Source organism: Penaeus vannamei, chromosome 31 (assembly GCF_042767895.1).
Source record: "Penaeus vannamei isolate JL-2024 chromosome 31, ASM4276789v1, whole genome shotgun sequence".
NCBI classification, from domain to species: domain Eukaryota; kingdom Metazoa; phylum Arthropoda; class Malacostraca; order Decapoda; family Penaeidae; genus Penaeus; species Penaeus vannamei.
This window is the reverse complement of record NC_091579.1, coordinates 12,845,777-12,868,276: the sequence shown is the minus strand read 5'-3', so window position 1 is coordinate 12,868,276 and position 22,500 is coordinate 12,845,777. Positions and strand designations below refer to the sequence as shown.

Sequence of the window (22,500 nt, the reverse complement as noted above, 5' to 3'; positions counted from 1 at the left end):
GCGTTGGAATGAATACTGACTAATCTCAGTATTCATTCTAATCTCTACGTTACATATCTTTCTCTTCATAGTGGAAATGTCAGTATGTGTGGGTTATCAAAATATTAGACTGACATTTAAAAAAAAATATATGTCATTTTTTTTATGTCAGTCTAATATTTACATGAATATTAGCTAATATTATCGTTTTTCACTTGTATCATCTTTTTCATTTTTACATATCACAAGTAATTTATTTCTGTTACCAAGAAACGTATTTATAAATTTATCAAAATTGTTATAATAACTACCTCTCCTTTCTTCCATATTCGTGAAAAAAATCCTATATATCACGAGTAAAAATATTTTGAGGAAACGTTTCAATAAAAGACCTTAAGAATATAGGAGTTTATTAACATCATATCTCATCATAATAGTTTGTTTACAGCCTAATCAAGTTACCACAGACGGATACGTCCAACAGCAAGACATAAGATCACAGTCAATGTTTTCGACGTCGTTCAGCAGATGAAAGTCGGAACATCGAAGTGGCAAATACGTTTTATGTGTATGTATGTGTGTGTGTGTGTGTGTGTGTGTGTGTGTGTGTGTGTGTGTGTGTGTGTGTGTGTGTGTGTGTGTGTGTGTGTGTGTGTGTGTGTGTGTGTGTGTGTGTGTGTGTGTGTGTGTGATGGCGGAAAGGTTTCCACAGGAAAGGTAAGAATACGGGATGCTGATTGGGGAGTAGTGGTATCAGCAAGAGGAGGAGGAGGAGAGGGAGAAGAAGAAGGAGAAAGAGGAGGAGGAGGAGAAGAAGAAGGAGGACGAGCAGGAGGAGGAGGAGGGGGAGGAGAAGGAGGTGAAGAGTGGTGGAGAAGGAGGAGAAGAAGGAGAAAGAGGAGGAAGAGGAAGAGGAGGAGGTGAAGAGTGGTGGTTGTGGTGGAGAAGGAGGAGGAAGAGGAGGAGGCGGTGGAGGTGGAGGAGGAGCGGTGGTGAAGGTGGTAGTGGTGATGACGATGATGATGATGAGGAGGATGTAGAGGTGGAGGTAGTGAAGGTGGTGAAGGTGGTGAAGGTGAAGGTGAAGGTGAAGGTGAAGGTGAAGGTGGAGGTAGAGGAGGAGAAGGAGGAGGAGGAGGAGGAGGAAGAGGAGGGGGTGGTGGGGTTGGTGGTAGTGGTGGTGGTGGTGGTGGTGGTGGTGGAGGTGGAGGAGGAAGAGGAGGTGGTGGTGGTGGAGGAGGAAGTGGAAGAGGAGGAGGTGGTGGTGGTGGAGGTGGAGGTGGTGGTGGTGGTGAAGGAGGAAGAGGTGGTGGAAGAAGAAGAAGAAGAAGAAGAAGAAAAACAAGAACAAGAACAAGAACAAGAACAAGAGCAAGAACAAGAACAAGATGTAGAAGAAGGAGGTGGTTGTGGTGGTGGAACGGGTAAAGGTGGCGGAGGAGGAGGAGATGAAGAAGGAAGAAGAAAAGCAGAAAGAAAAAGAGGACGAAGAGGAAAAGGAGGAGGTTGAGATGGTAGGTTGAGGCAATTTCGTCTATCTCCCAGCGATGCTGTCTCTCACTCTGCATGAACTAGAGAAGACTGAGGGCAAGGTTGAGGGGGAAAATAATCAACAAAGTAACCCCTCGACCTCCCTTGCTCCCATTCTTCCCAAACAATAAAGACGAAGAATTCACCGGCGAGCAAAAGCAAAAAGCTCCTTCTCGCGGCGCCCAAGATCCTTAGGAATGCCTGCATAGTGAGTCTGCAGGCTTTTATTTTTTAAGTATGGCGGGTGCATCGCCAGGAGGCCCCCCGGCTGCCGTGCCTGGCGTGCAAAGACCCCCGGATGACGGCGAAGAGCAGGCACGGCCACATACTGACGCCATGGTTGTGAAAGTACCAGTTATATAAGGGGGTTGGCTCTTAACACACGCAAATCAGGGCGGACCTTCCCCGACGCTAGAGACCCGGTGGTGTCCTCGTCTAATCCTGGAGTTCGGGCTAAAGCTTTGCCACCGCGGATGGGTTACTGCAACGGGGGGACTATCCCGAGGAAGTCGCGTACACTGCAAATCAAGAGCGAGTTAACACGTGCAACAAGGCCACAAGCGTAGTCCGGTAACAAGTGTATATAAGCTTACAGGATCGAGAGAAAATTATTATGGCTTTGTGCTACAGGAACAAGTGTGACTGTTTTATCTGGCAAAAGCGTCGTCCTTGTGATTATCGTTTATCTACGTATTTATCAAACCTCATTGGCAGACAGGTGAGCTTGTGGGTAGCTATGCAGGTTGCATGGGTTGAGTCGGGTTGGGGAGAGGGCAGAGGGGGGAGAGAGAGGAGGAAAGGAGGGGGAGGGAGAGGGAGAAGGGAGGCGAGGAAGGGAGTGGGAGGGGAAAGGGAAGGGGCAGGGAGTGGGGAAAGAGAAGGGGGGGAGAGGGGACAGGGAGGCGAGGAAGGGACGCGAGGAAGAGAGGGGGAGGAGGAAGGGAAAAGAGGAAGAGAGGGAGAGGAGGAAGGGAAGAGGAGGGGTACCCGGAACCGCCATGGAATGAGGGGTCGGTACATGACGTCCAGGCCGGTCTTGCACACTAATCTCTTCGCCGTGGTCTTATTAGTACCCACACGAAGCCCCCACGTCGTCGCGCCCGCGTTCCGGTCATTTCTCTACAACCCACACCACCCCATCTGCGCCGCCAGTCATCACAACCTCTCCAATCAAAACCAGCGTCAAACCACAAACACCACAACATTCAACGTGTTATAACCAGTCCTCCGTCCTTGCAACAACCTAAACCGAACCGTCCCTTGCCCTAGCATGCCCTCGACGCTACAGACACGAACTCAGAAACAACGGCATAATATCCCACAGCAGTTATCAACCTTTCCACCACAGTCATCAAGGTCTGCCAACCTGGTTATTTCCTCCTCCGTCGAAGAGTCGGTTTCGCAAGTGAAAAAAAGGGAAGAAGAGGTATTTTGCAAAATGCATTTCTCCCATTCCTCACCCTTAAAATTAATAAATAAACAATTGGTAAGACGTAGAATTCTCGGATGGAAATACAATGGAATAATGATAATGGTAATAGTAACAACAATAATAAGAAAAACAATATATCAATAATAACAAAAAATAACAATACAGAAGTAGTGGTAGTAAAAAGCAAAACATTAATCATTACGGCAAGAATATCAATAAAAAAGATAAATGATAATAATAACCTCCCCTCCCTCCCTCACACACACACACACACACACACACACACACACTCTCTCTCTCTCTCTCTCTCTCTCTCTCTCTCTCTCTCTCTCTCTCTCTCTCTCTCTCTCTCTCTCTCTCTCTCTCTCTCTCTCTCTCTCTCTCTCTCTGTCTGTCTGTCTCCCTCTCTCTCTCTCTCTCTCTTAACCATGACACGACCTTCTCCACAGACGCCGAGGAGACGTCAAACTTTCCTGTACTCCCTATCACAAGCAGAAGAAAGTTTAAAAGTTTTCATGCCGAATAAGCACAAACGAATCTGAGGTTTACTAATACAAGTCTTAAGTTAAAACTCTTCGAAAATATATATGTATATAGGTTTATATATATAATCTTATTTACTCTACTTATACCTATGGAGGAATATCGAACTGTAAAGACGTAATATTGCGTTATATTGTCCATGTAACTTTTCCTAATGTTAGCTCTTCCTATACAAAATATATAATTTTTTTCTCTCTCAAGGCACTACTTTTTTCAGTCTAAGTCTGAAATATAAACTAAACTCAGACTGAATCTAATTGTGCGCTACAGGCAATACTGCAATCGTATTTTCTTGCTAAATATATCATGATCAGTTTATATTTTTGGAATATTGGGAATAAAGAAAAGGTTCAGAATCTAAGATACATGTTAAAGTAGAAAAGAAACTTACGCACTCTTCTTATGTAATCCTTGGGTACGTATTTGAGTTTCGTGTGTGCATCTGTAAATGTACGTGTGATCATGTGCATCGTTGTCAGTGTGCGTGTGTGTCTCTGAGTGTGTGCGCGACGGTAATTCTACCAGATCTATGAAGTAGCATCACTATTCCGTTTGACACGCTAAGCTGGAGCAAAGGTACATAAGGTCAAAGGTCAAAGTAACGTTGTTCGCGTTCTCTCAGGCATTGACCTAGTGTTTCCGATAAGGTCTGGGGCAAGCGGGACACTCTCAGAGCTCTCTTAGGCCACTCGCATAACTCTTGGCCACTCTCAGACATTCTTAACCACCCTTGGCTACTCCGGGCCACTCTAAAAGACTCTTGGCCTTTCTTAGACATTCTAGCCACTCGCAGACGCTCTTTTAGCCATTCGCAATCGCTCGTAGCTACTCTTAGGCACTATTGGCCACTCTAAGATATTCTCAACCACTCAGACTCTCCCGGCCTCTTTAAGCCATTCGTAGTCATTCACAGACACTCCTAACCAACCACAGCCATTCGCAATCAACCGCAGCCACTCTTAGACACCCTCAGCCCCTCGCCTTGCCCCGAGAGCTCCAAAGGCGCCTTAAGACTAGGCCTTTTTCGCTCCGAAGAAGGAAGAGGAGTCTCCCTGAAGGCGGTTGGTCAGCATCACCATGTTGACTGCGCGCTTGAAGGTCATGTTCTGCTTCGCCTCCTCTTCCTTGTATTTCTGCGGGGGGAGAGGAGGGGTTAGAAGGAAGGGGGGGGAGGGGAGTTTCTGGGGAGTGTGTGGTGATGTGGGATGCGTGTTTGGTGTATTGTGGGGTATGGTGAGCTGGTGTAGTTCTGAAAAGGTTGAGTATTTTGAGAGTAGTAGATGTGGGTGTGGGTGTGTGTGACTTTTGTAACATTGAATCATTATCGATGGCTTGACTTTACAATGAATGATAATAATTATGAGGTAACGACGGCATTTGTAAATATAAGAATGGAGCAATGACATGTTTTTAGAATCATACAATTTAACGAAGCCTACTGTATATGAATAAAGTATTACACAACATGAAATTATGATGCACGGTTATACGAATGTGTGCTTTTGTTTGTTTGTGTGTGTGTGTGTGTGTGTGTGTGTGTGTGTGTGTGTGTGTGTGTGTGTGTGTGTGTGTGTGCGCGCGCGTGCGTGTGTGTGTGCATACGCAAGTGAATGTGTGTGCGTGTTTAAGGACAGGATTGGTACGTGTATCTATATACTGTCAAAAAGAGAGAGAAAAAACGTCATAGCATTCTACAAGATTAAAAAAATAAAAAGTGATCATAAAAAAAATCATTCATGTGATGAAGACTCTCTATAAAACATACCAAAATCAACTCCAAAAAAAGTGAATGAAATTTAATGCAAACTGAATAACATGACATGACAACTCACATGGCATGGCATATCACGTGACATGTCATCTCTTACCTTTTCCCTGTAAAGCAATAGGGTTACGAGTCCTCTAATAAAGGAAGGAGGAAAAAGAACATTCAAAGAGAAAGAGACAGAGATAAACCCGAAGAGGAGACAGTGCACCACCTTGGGATATCCCTGTGTGATTCAAGTCTAAGGCCGGTTTGTTAAAATTGTGCGAGGCCCGACCCAATGAATTTTCATAAATACAGACGCAGAAATAAATGCATATTTGTCTGTATATCTGATAGATAAACCTTTAACTATCTTTTGTCCGGTTGATAGGCATGTCTAGACTGATGAATATGCATTTATTTCTTTATTTATGCATGTCAAGTATATGAATATGCTTTAGCTTGGGCCTCGCACAATTTTAACAACCCGGCCGTAAGAGTGTTGCAAAAGGACATCTGTACAAGTGCCAAACATGTTTCTGTGCAACTTCAGTGTCTTGATTCGATCCCATGTGTCACGTCTCACTTTGAGCCACTGGAGCCGAGGTCGTCCTGCTCATCTCCTTTCAGTGAGTGCCTCGTAGTCCTACAGGTCCTACAAATCCTACGGTAAGTATTCTGGTGTTTAAGGATACTTTTGTTTCTCTCTATGTATATCTGCAATGTACAGTGCTGCCAGTATGCAACTACGCACTCGATCTAGCTCTCGTACGCCATTTTAGTTCTCGCTTACGTGAGATGTCAACTTCTACGACTACTTCTAGGTTACTTACTTTCCAACAGCTCTACGATTTACGAAGAAAAGGCTGAAGAAATTAAACCAAAAACTACGTGTGGTTAAATCTTAATTTTTACACTACATACTGAGAAAAAATCTTTAAAAATCTCATAGTGAGGGGGAAAAAGTGAAAAATACGTGTCTCAGATCTTTATCACCAACTCTGTCTACGTGTAGAAAACCCACACATTTTTAAAACGGAAATAAGTGTGGATAAAAAATAAAAAAAACGTCAACTTTAATTAGAGGAAGGAACGGTGAGGTCAACAGGTACCCACTAAGAAGAAGGACAAGAAAAGGGAATTTCGGCTTCACAAGTAGAGTGCCCCCCCCCCCAAAAAAAAAAGAATGTCCGTAATCGTACTTTTCATTGCCCTCTGGAATAAATGAAAACAACTTGAACCCAAAAGACCCCACGGGATAAGGACACACTACTATGGACCTTCTTGAAATGACTTTTTTTCCCACGCCTTTCTGCTTTGCTTATGATGTGTCGTACTTGATTTTCCCTGAACCAGACCTCTCTGGACTCACCCGAAATGACTCATTAGGGTTATGGGAGAATCAAGAGCCACACAAGCAGAGAGGGACTGATGCTCGAGGTCTGGTTAGAGTGGGTTGTTGTCCTGACGGCGTCACACACTCCTTCCTCGTTCCCCCTGAGTATTTTCTGATCTCCACTTCCTTGTGGATTCACTCCCTTACTCTCTATTCCCTCCCCCCCCCCCTCTTTCTTCTCTCGATCATTTTCTTTGCCCTGTTCCTCTCTTCCTTCCTTTTCCCTCCCTTTCTTCTCTCTTCCATCCCTTCCTTTCGTACTGTCCCACATTTTAATCTAATCCCCTTCTCTTTCGCCTTCTTTCCTTCCCTCTTCGGTTCTTCTTCCTTTCCCTTCCTTCCCTTCCTCTCTCCAACACTATTTTTCTACTAATCCTCTCCCTTCTCCTTCCCTTCCCTTCCTACGCTGTCTTTTATGTATTCTTCGCCTTTTCCCTCCCCTCTTCTTATCTTCCCTTCCGTCTTGCCCCTTCCCCTCTCTTGCCATACCTTTCCCTTCCATAACCTCTCTCCCTCTTCCCTTTACCCTACCCTACCATGCTCTACCTCACTTGATCTTACTCTACCCTACCCTACCTTACTCTCCTTTACTCTACTCTACTCAACTCTAACCTACTCGATTCTACCCTACTCTACTCTACCCTACTCTACCCTACCCTACCCTACTCTACCCTACCCTAACTTACTCTACTCTACTCTTTTCTACTCTACTCTACTCTACCCCCCCTACAAACAACCCTTCCCCTCCCCTACCCTACCCTGCCCTCGCCCTCACCTTCCTTCCTTCCCCCATGCCCATCCCTTTTCTCGGGTCAACTCTCCTCTGCTACACCTTCCCCTTCCCCATCTCCTTTACCCCTTTCTTCCCCTCTCGTTCCCTCCCTTCTCCCAAACCCCTCTCTTTCCCTCTCGTCCCCTCTCATAAACCCCTCTCTCTCTCCCTCTCGTCCCCTCTCCTCTCCTACACCCCTCTCTCTCCATCTCACCCCCTCCCCTCTCTCTCCCTCTCACCCCCTCTCTTCTTCCTCATACCATACCTCTTTTCCTATCTCCCTCCCCTCTCTTGCATCCCTCTCACCTCCCCCCCCTTCTTTCTTCTCCCGCCCCCCCTCCACCCCAACCCTTTAGAGGAAGCGTCACACATATCAGGGGGAGGTGGGGGGGGGGGACGTGGTCGTGCAGGATCGTTAAGTAGACAGTTAAATAGGATTAGGCAACTCACGTGGGTGTCATCCTGCAGCAAAGTGATTTTCCAATTTAACGAAAGAAAAAAAGGAAGTTCTGTGACCACCTGGACTTGTTATTTAACTTAAAATTAACGTGGTTTTTGAAGTTTATGTTCGTGTTTTTCTTTAATCATTATTATTATTATTATTATTATAGTACAAATTTATTACCTAGAGTGTTATTGGTGTTTTTAATTTTTATATCAACATTGCCTTTTAACTATCACTTATTTGTATTTCTCAAGATGCTTCTAACATTGCTAGGTTAAGTGTGATGTGTTAGAATATTTTAAGCAATGTACAATGTTGTTAGGGCATCTTCTCTATACTACAAAAAATTGTGTGTATATATTATTTTCCTTAAAAAAACTAAAAGACGATTCTGTTCTTTGTATTAAGAAAATAATATTCCTAATTTATTTATATATGATCATATAAATGTATACATACATATATATGCACATATATATTTATAAACACAACAAAACAGATAATCATACAAAACAGAATCATCACCAATTATTATTCACAATAGTAATAATATCGTCATTTCATTAATTCCTAAAACTATACTTATCTATTCTAATTCATATATCACACAAAAAACATAAAAACTATTTCTACAGGGTGTTCAAAAAATAACCATGATATGTTCACATTATTTACAATAATGAGTTTATATGTATAATTTTCTATGTCGTTATTTATTGCACCTTTCTGGAAGATGCCCATGCTTTCTGACACAGGAGGAACCCGGGGAGGGAAACGAACTGGCAACACTGGAGAACAAGAGTGTAACTAGGATTTTTTCTCTCTCGAAATACCCTTGAATTATGAGCATTATTATTAGCGTTATCATTAGCACTTTTATTATCGTTATTATTTTTTCTTGTTATTTTCATTATCATTATATATTGTTATCATCAGCATCACAATCACCATCATTATCATTGTCATCATTATTATCCTCATTTTTTCATTATGTATCATTATTATGATTATCATTATTGTTATCATTATCATTACCATCACTTTTGTCATTATGTGTCCTGACGTCGTCGTCGTCAACATCATAATCATATCATCATTATCTTTATTATCATTTCCATCATCATCTTCCTCCCCACCACCATCATAAATATTAGTAATCACTACTATAACCACAACTAATATAAAGGAGATAACACAAGACAGATCAGAGAGAAACGGATAAAATCATAGTTTAGTTAGTAATTCACATTACAAACTGAATTGCTTTGCGTAATCTTACAATTCCATTTTGGATGTTTTTATGCCTAAGATTAACCTATGATTACTTAGGATTAATTTGGATTAACTCTTTAATACTCAAGGATACGGATTTATTTTACATTAATTCTGTCGACACAAGAATAAATTATTTCAAGAACAGTTTTGTAGTTTACTCTCAAAATATCCAATAACGTATAACCTTTCTATCGCATATTCGGAGGTCCAATACAGGCCACTGACATAAATCTTAGTTCCAAAGACATTTTCCCGACGTGCCTATCTGAATTTCCGTGACAGTTTTAATTCTGACTGACGGACGTTCCAGTCGACATGCCAGTTCATTTCACGACCCTTGCCGCCTCTTGACAAACCACCACCAGCGTTAAAGGTCATGCACAGTGACTGACGCACACACATTTATTACCTCCAAGTCTGGTTCTTTAAAGTCGTCTAGAATCATCTGTTAAATTTTCCTCCCTTCGCCTATACAGTCCCTATCAACGCTTTATCACTTGCAATAGAATCAGTCATGTGCTTTTGTGCAGTCGTTTTCGTCTAATCTAGATGCGGTGGCAAGCAGTCAGCCGGTAACACTTATTTTCCGTCAAGCACAAACACCAGAAGCTCACATTGGATATCAAGAGGAACAAGAGACTAATATCCAATTCGGTACCAACACAGCTTCCGATTCTGATAAGAACGATAATGCCTCAAAAATATATTTCCCTTCCTAAAATAAAAAGGAAGTTCCAATGCCCTGAACATCTAAAAGAAAAAAAATATATAAAGCAAAAAAATACATATATTAATTGAGAAAAAATGTCCCCTTTTTCCTTCTCTCCATTTCCCACATCTCCCTCCCCTCCCCTCCTCCTATTCCCCTTCCCTCCCCTCCCTCTTCCCTCCTTCCCCTTCCCCTCCCTTATCCTCCCCACCCCCACCCCCACTACCTCCCCACCATACCTGCGGATTTCTCGAAGGAAGATCGGCCAGGTACTCCTTGATCCCATTCCTCGTGGGGTCGGCGATGGTGAGCGAGGAGAGGCAGCCGTCCACGGTGCCCAAGACGATGGTCCTGCCGTCCTCGCTCGCGGCGATGGCGGTCAGCTCGGCCTGCACGCGGTAGTTGGCGATCATCTTGCCGTCGGTCAGTCTGCGGGGAGGGAGGAGGTTGGGTGTTTGCATGGATGTTTATGAATGCACATGTGTACATTGTATACACGCACATGTATATATATATATATATATATATATATATATATATATATATATATATATATATATATAAATATACATACATACACACACACACACACACACACACACACACACACACACACACACACACACACACACACACATATATATATATATATATATATATATATATATATATATATATATATATGTATGTATGTATGTATATACATAATATATGCATACGTATATACATATAAACATACCTGCACCTACACAAAAAAAAAAAAAAAAACGCGAAACCCACCTGAAGACCCGAATGGTCTTCCTCCCGCCGTGGTAATAGAGCACATACTCATCCGTGCGAGTGAACAGGCAGATGACGGAGAACACGCCCTCAGCCACGCGCGGGATAAGCGTCCTGACGGAGGTGCCGTGGCGGAGTTCCAGCAGCTCGAGTCCTCCTCTGGCTGGGGCGTAGAGGCCGTATCTCCCGTCCTTCGATACCTGTGGGAGGGGCAGGCGAGGGGACGCGGCAGAAGGAAGAAGGGGAGGGGTTTGAAAAGCGTTGCTTGTGTTATGGGGTTTGGCGTGATCGAATCATGTTTGTTATTATTATTATAATTATTATTATTAGAAGACTGAAGACTGTTATAATTGAACGAATATCAGTGATATTAAAAGCTATTAAATGAATTACGCCTTCTATTAAATCGTATCCCAACAAGCCTATCCACAAAAAAAGAGAAAAAGAGGAAACGAAACATTGAGGGAAAAAAACAAAACTTACTAAATTATATCTCAACAAAACGACCCACAAACAAGTGGGGGAAACGACACAAACAAACACAAAAAACAAACACAAAACAAACACAAAAATAAACACAAAACACTAAAAGACACAAAAAACACGCGAAAAACACCAAATTTATATTACCTTTCCTCCCCACTTGGCGATCGACCGCACAAACTTTTTGGTGCGAATGTCAACAATATTCCCTTTGTCTTGGTCGATGAGCGCCACTTGGGTCGGCTTATTGGGCAGGGGCACGACCATGTGGAAGTCCTTGTAGCTCGGGTATTTCAAGGGCATTTTGTGTACCAGCGTACCGGTTTTTGCATGGTATATTAAAAGGGCATCCTGTAAGTAAGGAATTGATGTTACTATTTTTTATTGGTGTTTTTACTTGAGTCGGACCATGAAAGATGCACGTTTTCTTCGATGCACAATTTCATTTCAATGGGTAACTAGTTTAAAATTTTAAATTGTACACGATCTTCAATGTATACTGCGTTGATAACCAAATTTTCATCCACAATCTTTATCACAGATTCTTATATATCTAGATTTCTAATATCACCACAACTTTTTCATTTTTTGCATTCCTAACATCAAATCCTATATCAATACGACCATATTTACATTTTCAAAACATGACTACAAATTCTATAAATCAATCTCAATTAGTCCAAATTCCACTTAGAATTAGTCCAAATTCCAATTATAATTAGTCCAAATTCCAATTAGAATTAGTCCAAATTCCAACCAGAATTAGTCCAAATTCCAACCAGAATTAGTCCAAACTCCAACAATTATATAACAAAAAGAAAGTAAAAAAAAAAACACATCAATGACCAAAGAATACCATCCAACTTTCCCCCCTCTTTATAACACCCTTTTACCTTCATCCCGTCGATCGAAGGGATGACGAGGAACAGGCCATCAGCTGTCACGGCGATGCTCTTGAAAACCCGAATCGGATAGTCGAACTCGTACACTTTGGCGCCGTCGGGTATCGAGCGGGTCACGAGAGAACACGAAGGCTCGCCGAGGCCCTCTGAGATCTGGGAAAGGGAGAGAGAGGGAAGGGTGAGAGGGAGGAGGGGGAAGGGGGAAAGGGAGAGAGGGAGAGAGAGGGGGGTAGAGGATGAGTGGGAGGGAGAGAGAGGGGTGGAGGAGGAGGGAGAAAGAGAGAGAGAGAGAGAGAGAGAGAGAGAGAGAGAGAGAGAGAGAGAGAGAGAGAGAGAGAGAGAGAGAGAGAGAGAGAGAGAGAGAGAGAGAGAGAGAGAGAGAGAGAGGGGGGGGGGTTGATGGAGGAGGAGGGAGAGGGGAAGGGGCAGGTTGGAGGAAGCGGGAGAAGGAGAGAGAGGGAGACAGGTGCGGGAAGATAAAGGAGATCGGGGGGGTAGGGTCGAGAAGAGAAAGAGAGAAAGAAATATATCGATATAAACACGGATGTATAAGCGCATGTGTATGTACCCAAACCCCTTCTTAATTACTCACACATATATCCCACCAACAGACACAACACTCCCTCACACACAAAATCCAATCCCCTTCCACTTCTCTCCTCCTCCTCGACCAAGTCCTACCTTCGAGACGGTGACGCACTTGGTATCGTCGTCGAGGAGCATCAGCTGATGGACGTTCTTCTGTTCTGCCTTGAACACCACGGCTTCAGCGCGAACCATCCAGAAGAGAACATTGCCAGATTCCGTGGACACGATGTATCTGTGATAGATTAAGGTGATATGAGGAATGTACTCATAGATTTTTTTGTCTTTCTATCTATCTATCAGTCTATCTGTATATCTATATCTCTGTATATCTCTTTATCTGTATATCTATCTATCTGTACATCTATATATCTGTATATCTATATCTACCTGTATATCTATCTGTATATCTTTATCTATTTATCTATCTGTATGTCTATCTCTATCTATCTGTCTATTAATCTGTATATCTATATCTATTTATATATCTGTATGACTATCTCTATCAATCTATCTGGATATCTATATCTATCTATCTATCTGCATGTCTATCTCTATCTGTCTGTCTATTCATTTGTATATCTATCTATCTATATATCTATATCTATCTACCTATCAGTGTGTCTATCTATGTCTATCTGTCTAATCATCTGTATATCTAGCTATCTGTATATCTATTTATCTCTATATCTATCTATATCTATCTACATATTTTTTCAGTGGTCTACAGGTGGAAATTTGATACACCGATCTTTGTGAATAAACATTATGGTCGGGAGTGAACAGACTTTACCTGTTGGACGAGTGATCACTTGCCTAAAATATTCAAAACACGATTAAAAATGACAGCAAATTACCGAACTGCTAAATATAAATAATGTTGTGAACCATTATTTCTTTGACAAAAAGGTATTCATCATAATAAGTTCACAACTCAGTCTCTCCATACAAAAGTATTATTTTGAGTAAAGACACTATGTTACACGCAGTATTCCTACACAAAAATATCCCTTAAAATGAATACACTGCGTTGCTAAATATTCCCCTAATCTGTATTTCTTAATTACCACACAATCTCTCCGCATACACACACAAAAATATTCTTTTATTTAAATACAAAACGTCATACTCCCACACATCAAATATTCACTGAAAATAAAAACGAAACACATAAAAAAAATCCTTAAGATACAAGCAAAACACAAGATTCTCAAACACAAAAGAGCTTTCTTTAAATTTTAAAAAATATTCCCACACAAAAAAAATGCTTAAAATATAAACAGAATACAATAGTCCCACACAAAAATATTCCGTAAAAAAATCCACACAAAAAAAATATTCCATAAAATAACCACAAAACAATTTTTTCCACATCTCCAAAAACTCTCTTGCTCTAAAATACCACGTGACTCCAATATCTTCCTGACCTGCTATTATTGGTGATTTTGGCGTGAGTGACGATGGCTCCGAGGGGAGAATCGGCCAGCTTGCTCACCAGCTTGCCCAGCTTGAGATTCCAGATTCCCACGCAATTCCTGGTCACTGTGACGGCCAGGGGTAGAGTGACGGCCAAGCTGTGAGAGAGGAGAGACTTAGCTATTTTTGTCTCGTGTTTGACCATGGAGCGACATATATATATATATATATATATATATATATATATATATATATATATATATATATATATATATATTATAAAACAAATGTAAAAATAGGTTAATACATGTTTGTGTATACTCTTTTCCTCTCTCTCTCTCTCTCTCTCTCTCTCTCTCTCTCTCTCTCTCTCTCTCTCTCTCTCTCTCTCTCTCTCTCTCTCTCTCTCTCTCTCTCTTTCTGTCTCTCTCTCTAAATATAGATAGATAGATAGATAGATAGATAGATAGGTAGATAGATGATAGATAGATAGATATTGACATATACATATACATAAATATATATATATATATATATATATATATATATATACATCTCTCTCTCTCTCTCTCTCTCTCTCTCTCTCTCTCTCTCTCTCTCTCTCTCTCTCTCTCTCTCTCTCTCTCTCTCTCTCTCTCTCTCTCACACACACACACACACACACACACACACACACACACACACACACACACACACACACACACACACACACACACACACACACACACACACACACACACACGCACACACCTGATATCGTCAACTTGCAGTTCGTGACGATCGATAACGTGAACTTGTTCGAAGATATTATTGATGTTCCACACTTTGACGGTCCGATCGAGAGAGGAAGTTATCACCTGCGAGTATTCAATGAATTAATATAGTCATCCCTAAATACTTTACAGACTGTGTTCCCGTTTTCTTTGTACTGGAATATTGAGAAAACGGATAAGTTAAGCCTGACTTGTTTATCCTCTCTATGGTAATCACATCATTTTGATGATAAACAATACGCGTAAATTACGAATTTACAAAAAAAAAGTAATCTAGAAATTGACCTCATTTTATCTTTTCGGCTTTATTTCTATACTACATTCTAATTTATAGCTTCAACTTCATTCATATCACATAAACTTCTGATTTCCCATACATTTCCCCATCTCATTGCATATAATTTATCCTTCTTCCTCATAACTGTTCCTCGCTCCCTCATAACCCGCCATTCGCCCCTTACTACTCTTTCCTCTATCTCACAGCTCCTCTTCACTTTGAAATAACCATTTATCCCTTAAAGTCCCACCTCATTCCCTTCTACAGAATTCCCACTATAATTCCACCACACCCTCATAAATCCTCTTTTCCTAATAACTCTTCCACCAACTCCCTCATAAACCGTTCTCTTTCCCTCATATCTCCACCAACTCCCTCCAGATACCATTACCGATAACTCCTCCATTTAACTCCCTCATTAACCTCACAACGCTTCCCCTTCCACCACTCCCTCACAGCCTCAAAATACTCACAGAATTCCAGTTGCCGACCGTCAGAGCCACCATGTCCATAATGCGGCCGAAATGAGCGTCTAAAACCTTGAGGAGTTCTTGAGTCTCGAGTTCCCACACGTAGAGGTTTTTCCTAAGAAGAAAACGGAGGAAAGAAAACGGAATGATGGGGGGGACTACACTAAAAATGGTTGGTCGCCTGATTAAGGTGTAGAAGGTGGAATGTAGAGTAAAGGAAATATATGGATAACAGGCAAGTGATAATTTCAATAAAGATAATAATTACAATAATAATTGGTCGGACTGAACTATTATAATAACGACAACAGCAATAATAATAATTCACTCATAAATGAATTCAGTCCCCAGCTGAAATCAACACCAACCTCAGCCCCCTCCCTGAATTCAAACTTCACCCTCGCTTTCGCAACTTCAAGAAAATTTCAGGACTCACCTCACCCCAGCCACAGCATACTTGTACCCTTTGGACAGAACGCAGGAATTTGACTTCAGGAGCTGCGTGGAGATGTTCCTGATTCCGTGGGGCAATCTAAGCGTCCAGCCTTTGCCTGATTCCACTTCCCATGCCTGAAGGAGGAGGGGGGAGGAGGGAGGATGGAGTGGATGAGGGGAGAAAGGGGGAGGTAATAGTGGAGGAGGAAGAGGGGGAAGGAGGGAAGTTGGAGTGGAAGAGGAGGAGGGAGAAGGAAGGTTGGAGTGGAGGAGGAAGAGGGGAAGGAGCGGAAGTGGTGGAGGGGGAAGTAAGGTGTCGGAAGAGGAGGAGGGGGAAGACGGGTGAAGGGAAGGGGGAAATATGGTGAAGAGTGAAAAATGTGGAATGTGGAGTAGGGTGTGGGAGAAGAGATTGGTATATGGAAAGTGCGGAGTGAGGTGTGGGAAGTCAGGAGAAGAAATTAATTAGAATTAGGTAGAAGTCGATGTCCTGTGAGTGAACTTCTTTTGGAATTGGTGTATAGTGTGATTTTAATTTTCCATCTCTTTTTTTAATTCTTTCTTTCTTTGTTTTTCTCTCTCTTTCTTTCTTTAATAGTCTCTCTCTCTCTCTCTCTCTCTCGCTCTCGCTCTCGCTCTCTCGCTCTCTGGCTCTCTCGCTCTCTCTCGCTCGCTCTCTCTTTCTCTCTCTCTCTCTCTCTCTCTCTCTCTCTCTCTCTCTCTCGCTCGCTCTCTCTCTCTCTCTCTCTCTCTCTCTCTCTCTCTCTCTCTCTCTTCTATCAATCCATCTATCTATTCATATTTCATTTTTATCATTCATCAATTTCCTTTCTGGTTCTCATCCCCTCATTCCTTTCTACTCACAATCTTCATCATTAAACGAGCAACACACAACCAAAGACAAACCTTAAAACCCAGCATAAAGGTTCCGATTAAGTGTTTCTGGTCGTGAGTCAGGTGTAGCATAAGGAGTTTCTCGTCGTTAGGGGCGATAATCCTATCCAGGGTCCAAGACGCTTCGCCCTTGGTGTAGGCACACACGTCCTGGCCATGGTCTTGCACGCAGCAGTACAGGTATGTGCGGCAGGTTGTCCAGGTCATGACGCTGGTAATAAAGATGTTTTTTGTCATTTTTTATCGGATTGAAAAAAATGATATTATTCGTAATGTGCTTGTAATTCTTATGGGGGGTCCTTCAGGTTTATGAGAAAAATAAGTAAAACTGCCGAATCAGCTGTTATTTATCATAAACAAAAAATGAGACAGAGAGAAATAAGAAATAATTATTTGAGTTCAACTACAGAAAGAATACTTCGCATTATTATTACCTGGAACTCTTTTAGACTTTGTGCCAAATACTTTATCACCTTTAAACTCTTTATGCATACAAGATAAGGGGCAATAAACCAAAAAAAATACAAAAATATCCACCACTTCTTCGATCCCCCCTTCATTCACAACCTCGACACTGGAATACCTGTGGAAATCTAGGTTCTCGAAGGCATTTCCTTCGACCACCGTATGAATAAGGAGGTTCTTGTCGTCGAAGTCACCTGACCAGCAGATAATGGAGTAGTCCTGCGGGCCCTTGAAGTCCATGAACAGTATGGGTTTGTCGACGGGGGAAGTCACACGCTCTTTGATCTCTCCTCTGAGCGTGTATAAGACCCATGATCTGCAGAGAGTGTGGGTTGGTGAGGAAAAAAACGGTAAGTATTATTCAAAGGGATTTTTCTCCAGTTTATTCTTACTGGAGTTAGGTGTCTTTGATGTGTCCTATAGTCTTTGTCCTTATAATAGCTTAATATGATGTCATTTCCCATAACTTCCTCGCTTTAAGCTATTTTAAGCTCATCTTATTATCATTCTCAATGTCATCCTTAACACTATTCTAACAACTACTATTAAATTCATTTCCTCCCAAACGCCGACCACACACAGACGCTCACCTCTCCCCGTGGATGACAGCGCAGGAGTCTGACAGGAGCGACCCTATGACAGTTTCCCCTGGCATAGGATTCTCGAGAAGGAAGAACTCACTGGTTAGCATGTTGAGGAGAACCGTCTGGCGGAAGATGGGTAGAGAGATGGGATGAGTTTCCTAAGTCTGATTGTGTGAATGGATAGGAAGATCTATGTGGTGTGCGGTTTGTTACGTACGAGTGAGTCAGCTATGTGTTATAATTGATATGTAAGTTGCATAGTTTTTTTTCCTAAATTGTATGTTATTTTATCCTAAATTGTATTAGTTATGATTTTATCCTAAACTACATTACTCTTAGTATCCTAAACTTTTATTACTGTTATTATTCAATCCCAAATTTATTTACGTTCGTGCATCAGCCGTAAATATCAACATGATTGTAGTTTCTCCAGAGTTTTCCTTCTCTCTTTCCTACTTTAACGTTTCTTTCCGTTTTTCCCTTTCCACAATCTCCGCCTCTCGTTCCTTCTCAGTATCCTGTTATCCATTTCTCACCTGACTGTTGTTAGTGTGGGCAATGGAGTACTTGTTGTCTGGAGAAAGCACGAGATCTTGCATAATGCCTTCAATGCCCGGGATGACCTCGCGAGTCAGGTCAGAGGTCGACAGGTCCCACGTGATGAACTTGTTCGAAACGCTGACGATGTAGCGTAAGTCGTTCGTCAGTCGGAATCCGAACACGGCGAACTGGTGGCCTTCTAGGGAGTACTGTCGTTGCGAAGAGGTTAAGCGAGATCACGTTCGTCGTTTCTAAAATTTACTGTTTTTCCTCAAGCTGATTTCTTTATATACAAATATTTAAATATGTATAGCCAATAACTTCTAAATTAAACAAAAACGGAACACGGATATAAATTACATAAGAGTTTTTTCTCCCGTTCATATTAGTATTCGGAATATAATATAAATATAACCCCCCCACACACACACACACACACACAGCAACACTCCCGGAGGCTTACCTTCAGGGGACCCCCGGGCGTGTGGCTACAGTGATACGTTGGCAGGAGACCACAGTGATCGATCCCCTCGGCGTCACACTGCAGCAGGAGGCTCTTGACGTTGGGATTGGTCTCCATTTCGGGCAGGAGACGTCCTATCAGCTGCGGCGCCAACATGTCCGGGTACTGGGAGAGGATGGCGCCACCTAACCTTAGGGCGTCCGCTACTAACATCAGCTCTCTGTTGAGGTTCGGGGTCGTGGGAGAAAAGGGAGTTTAGTCCTTCGGTTTTGACGGTGTGGGGGAGGTTTTGTGGTGGGAGGTTTGCAAAGAAGGATGGCTACGTTGTATTGGTTCTTAGCATTAGGATGTTCCTTGGGTTATGGAGATTAATGTGGATTTTTATTTTCTCCTTTCTTCAGTCTCATTTCCTGGTGTCTGATGACTTGTGAGCGAATAAGCTATTGCAAGCATTATATTGTCACATTTACTACAAAGTCTAACAATAGACAAAACAGTAGGCTGTACCAACTACCTTTACTATTATGACATTTGTCAAAAATATTTCAAAAAATTATTTATAAAACTAACACTAAAACATGTTTGGAAAAGGTAAAAATATACAAGAAAACTGTATATCAGTCATATGAGGATAAAACCTTTAAAAAAAATAATAGAGCTTAGATATAAGTGTTGGTCTCAATACGAGAAAGTTGAGGACACGTGCACAGATGAAATAATGGTGAAATAAAAGTCGAAATAAGTATTTATTACGACTTTGAGTGTAAGGGTCCCTTCGCCATCAGGCAGTCGAGAGAAAATCCAAATGAATCCGGGTAGGCGTTCTTGTAACGTATGAGGATAAATGTTGATGCGAGTGTGAGGGGAAGAAGAATATTAAAGATAATGAGATGGTGTGTTAGACCTCCTTGTACATTAGGGGGGTTAAACCTGAAACATCGTGATTTTAACAAGTAACCAATCACCACGTTTCTTGTGATTTATTAGAAAGTAAGCATGAAAGTGGTTTCTTATTAAGCTGACAGGGTAAAACGACATGGTTTGGTTGCTTGGTAAAATATGGTCTATTCGAGTGATTAAACAACACTACGAGAGGAAAGCCAGCATATTTCGTCACACTGAAATTTGTTCTTGATATTCAGGAACATATCCCAGAATGTACCAAAATCTTGAATATCAAAAGAAAACATTCTTATAGCCTGTATTTACATTTCTGTGGTTCTACAGGAAGAAGAGAATAGATGTTGGCTCTTCTGGGTAAGGAAGAGAGTGAGTCAGCGAGAGAAGCAGAGATGATATTGATGGGAAAGTAAGTTAAGAAGACATTTACGTAGTTAAAAATCTGTGTGAGTGTAAATGAGTGTGTAAGTGTTTCATGTGTCTGAAAGTAAATGAGTGTGTTTATGTGTGTGAGTGTAAATGAGTGTGTAAGTGTTTCATGTGTGTGAGTGTAAATGAGTGTGTAAGTGTTTCATGTGTGTGAAAGTAAATGAGTGTGTTTATGTGTGTGAGTGTAAATGAGTGTGCAAGTGTTTCATGTGTGTGAAAGTAAATGCGTGTGTTTATGTGTGTGAAAGTAAATGAGTGTGTTTATGTGTGTGAATGTAAATGAGTATGTTTGTGTGTGTAAAAGTAAACGTATTTACGTGTGTGTGGATATGTGTATGTGTTAAAGTAAATGTGTGTTTATGTACTTATGTGTGAAAGTAAATGAGTGTTTATATGTGTGTGCCTGTGTATGAAAGTGTAAGTGTGTGCGTGTATATGACAATCACATATACACAGAAACACCGCCAATGTATTAGAGTTAATATATACATCTGAAACACAAGAGCTCAAGGATAAAAGGTGAAATTGAAAGGAAAAGTACATAAACATGGCCAAAGACAGGCTGGCCAAATGTGTCTTTTTTATACACTACCTTTTTCTACGTTTCGTTTCCTCGCTGTTGACAATCAGTTTATTTTAGTTTTTTGTTCATATTTTTGTACATATACATTGCATATATATATATATATATATATATATATATATATATATATATATATATATATATTTATTTATTTATTTATTTATTTATTTACATATGTATGTATATATACATACATATATATTATAAATAATATATATGTATGTATACATGTATGAATATTTGTATTATGCATGCCTATGATTATGTGCTTGCTTAATGAAAACATACATACATTACGTATATAAATAATAGCCAGAAAGGTCTTCTATTATTAATCATAAATGGTGCAAATATTATTCTATATCAGGGGATTTAGATTAAAAATAAAAATAAAACAGTTGTTCTACACGTATGCATGCATTTTTTACACACATACACACACAAACTATATTTATAGCTTTAGGATCAGACTGCTTTGGACTATTTCCTGAACTTTACTGAAATCTGAAGTATAATGCTCTGTAGTCACACTCTGGCGATTGTTATTTATATTAAATCCAAAATCTAAACATCTATTAACGCTAAATTATTGTACCCGTTAAATTTATGATTGTATTTTAACGTATTTAATTGCTGCATGCTAAAGAATAAGTTTAAATACAGTTGTATATTAAATCTAACCTAATATTTTACGGCATATCCAAGATTAAAACATGCACTCCATCATCTAATTAATTTTATTCAAAATCATTACTTTTAACTGTACATAAAGAAAATTTATGTACACCTATGTTTGTGTTCAGTGAGTTTAAGATCTTTTTAAATTCTATCCTAAATGAGACAAGAGATATGAATGAGAATGGATAATTCAGCAGTGCAAGAAATGAAGAATAACAGATGTAATGCACACTCAATATTTTCAATCACATATTAATCCATTTATTAATTCCATCTCTTTATCCATTTACCAATATCGCCTCGTGTTTGCCAATTCTACATCTTGCACTGTCGATAAACACACCCATATCCATACCTCATCTCCCTTTATCCACAACGAACTCTTTATCTTATCCAAGACCATTATCACATCACCTTATCTGATCTCTATCGTCGATGTGGGCGATGGCGTCCTCGAAATCAGAAAGAACAGCTTGCAAGGGACAGGAGCTGAGTTTAGCATGGAGCCACTGGTAGTTGAAGAGCACGTGTTTGTAGAGGTCCTCGAATCTCCTTGCTCGGATCAGGTGGTACGGCAACTCTCCGAACTGGAGGTGGGAAGGGGGTTTAATTAGGGGATTGTGTATTGAATGAGGTTATTTTATTTCAGTTTTGTTGGTTTTCATGAGGTCGGGTGATTGGTTTTAGGCACTAATGTTATTTCAGGTTAGGAGTTTGAAGTATTGTCACAACTCCGAACTATGCAATATGTCAAAATAAGGTAAACAATCAATTAATACAATAATCTTATCATGTCTCATGTTTACATTCTAACGTTATCCAAAAAGCTGCGATGAAATACAAACATTGCTATCCATTCATGAATCAGCATTCACGCTATCATAATCTAAAGAGGATCTCGCCCTCAAAAATCCTTAATTTACCTAAAATGGCGTGATTTACCCCCTAGATATGCTTTGTCCTGGGACTATTTTATACCACCAGACAATCGAAACACAACATTCGATATGAACGA

At 40.8% G+C, this 22,500-nt stretch overlaps 1 protein-coding gene across 1 annotated transcript in view; it reads right to left on the bottom strand.

Moving 5' to 3' along the window:
• Positions 1–1,280: 1,280 nt before the first annotated feature.
• The window catches only part of LOC113807023 (NACHT and WD repeat domain-containing protein 2), a 77,344-nt gene continuing 56,124 nt past the window's right edge, over positions 1,281–22,500 (bottom strand). The window contains exons 18-33 of the mRNA XM_070143893.1: positions 21,900–22,072; positions 18,896–19,115; positions 18,429–18,641; positions 17,899–18,014; positions 17,427–17,624; positions 16,856–17,054; positions 15,951–16,084; positions 15,518–15,629; positions 14,745–14,851; positions 14,006–14,152; positions 12,675–12,813; positions 11,985–12,146; positions 11,239–11,442; positions 10,609–10,808; positions 10,068–10,257; positions 1,281–4,617 (exon numbers count right to left, since the gene is read on the bottom strand). Of these exons, the coding sequence (XP_069999994.1) occupies positions 4,498–4,617; positions 10,068–10,257; positions 10,609–10,808; positions 11,239–11,442; positions 11,985–12,146; positions 12,675–12,813; positions 14,006–14,152; positions 14,745–14,851; positions 15,518–15,629; positions 15,951–16,084; positions 16,856–17,054; positions 17,427–17,624; positions 17,899–18,014; positions 18,429–18,641; positions 18,896–19,115; positions 21,900–22,072 (2,634 nt within the window). The 3' untranslated portion in view covers positions 1,281–4,497. The remainder of the gene's footprint in view (positions 4,618–10,067; positions 10,258–10,608; positions 10,809–11,238; positions 11,443–11,984; positions 12,147–12,674; positions 12,814–14,005; positions 14,153–14,744; positions 14,852–15,517; positions 15,630–15,950; positions 16,085–16,855; positions 17,055–17,426; positions 17,625–17,898; positions 18,015–18,428; positions 18,642–18,895; positions 19,116–21,899; positions 22,073–22,500) is intronic.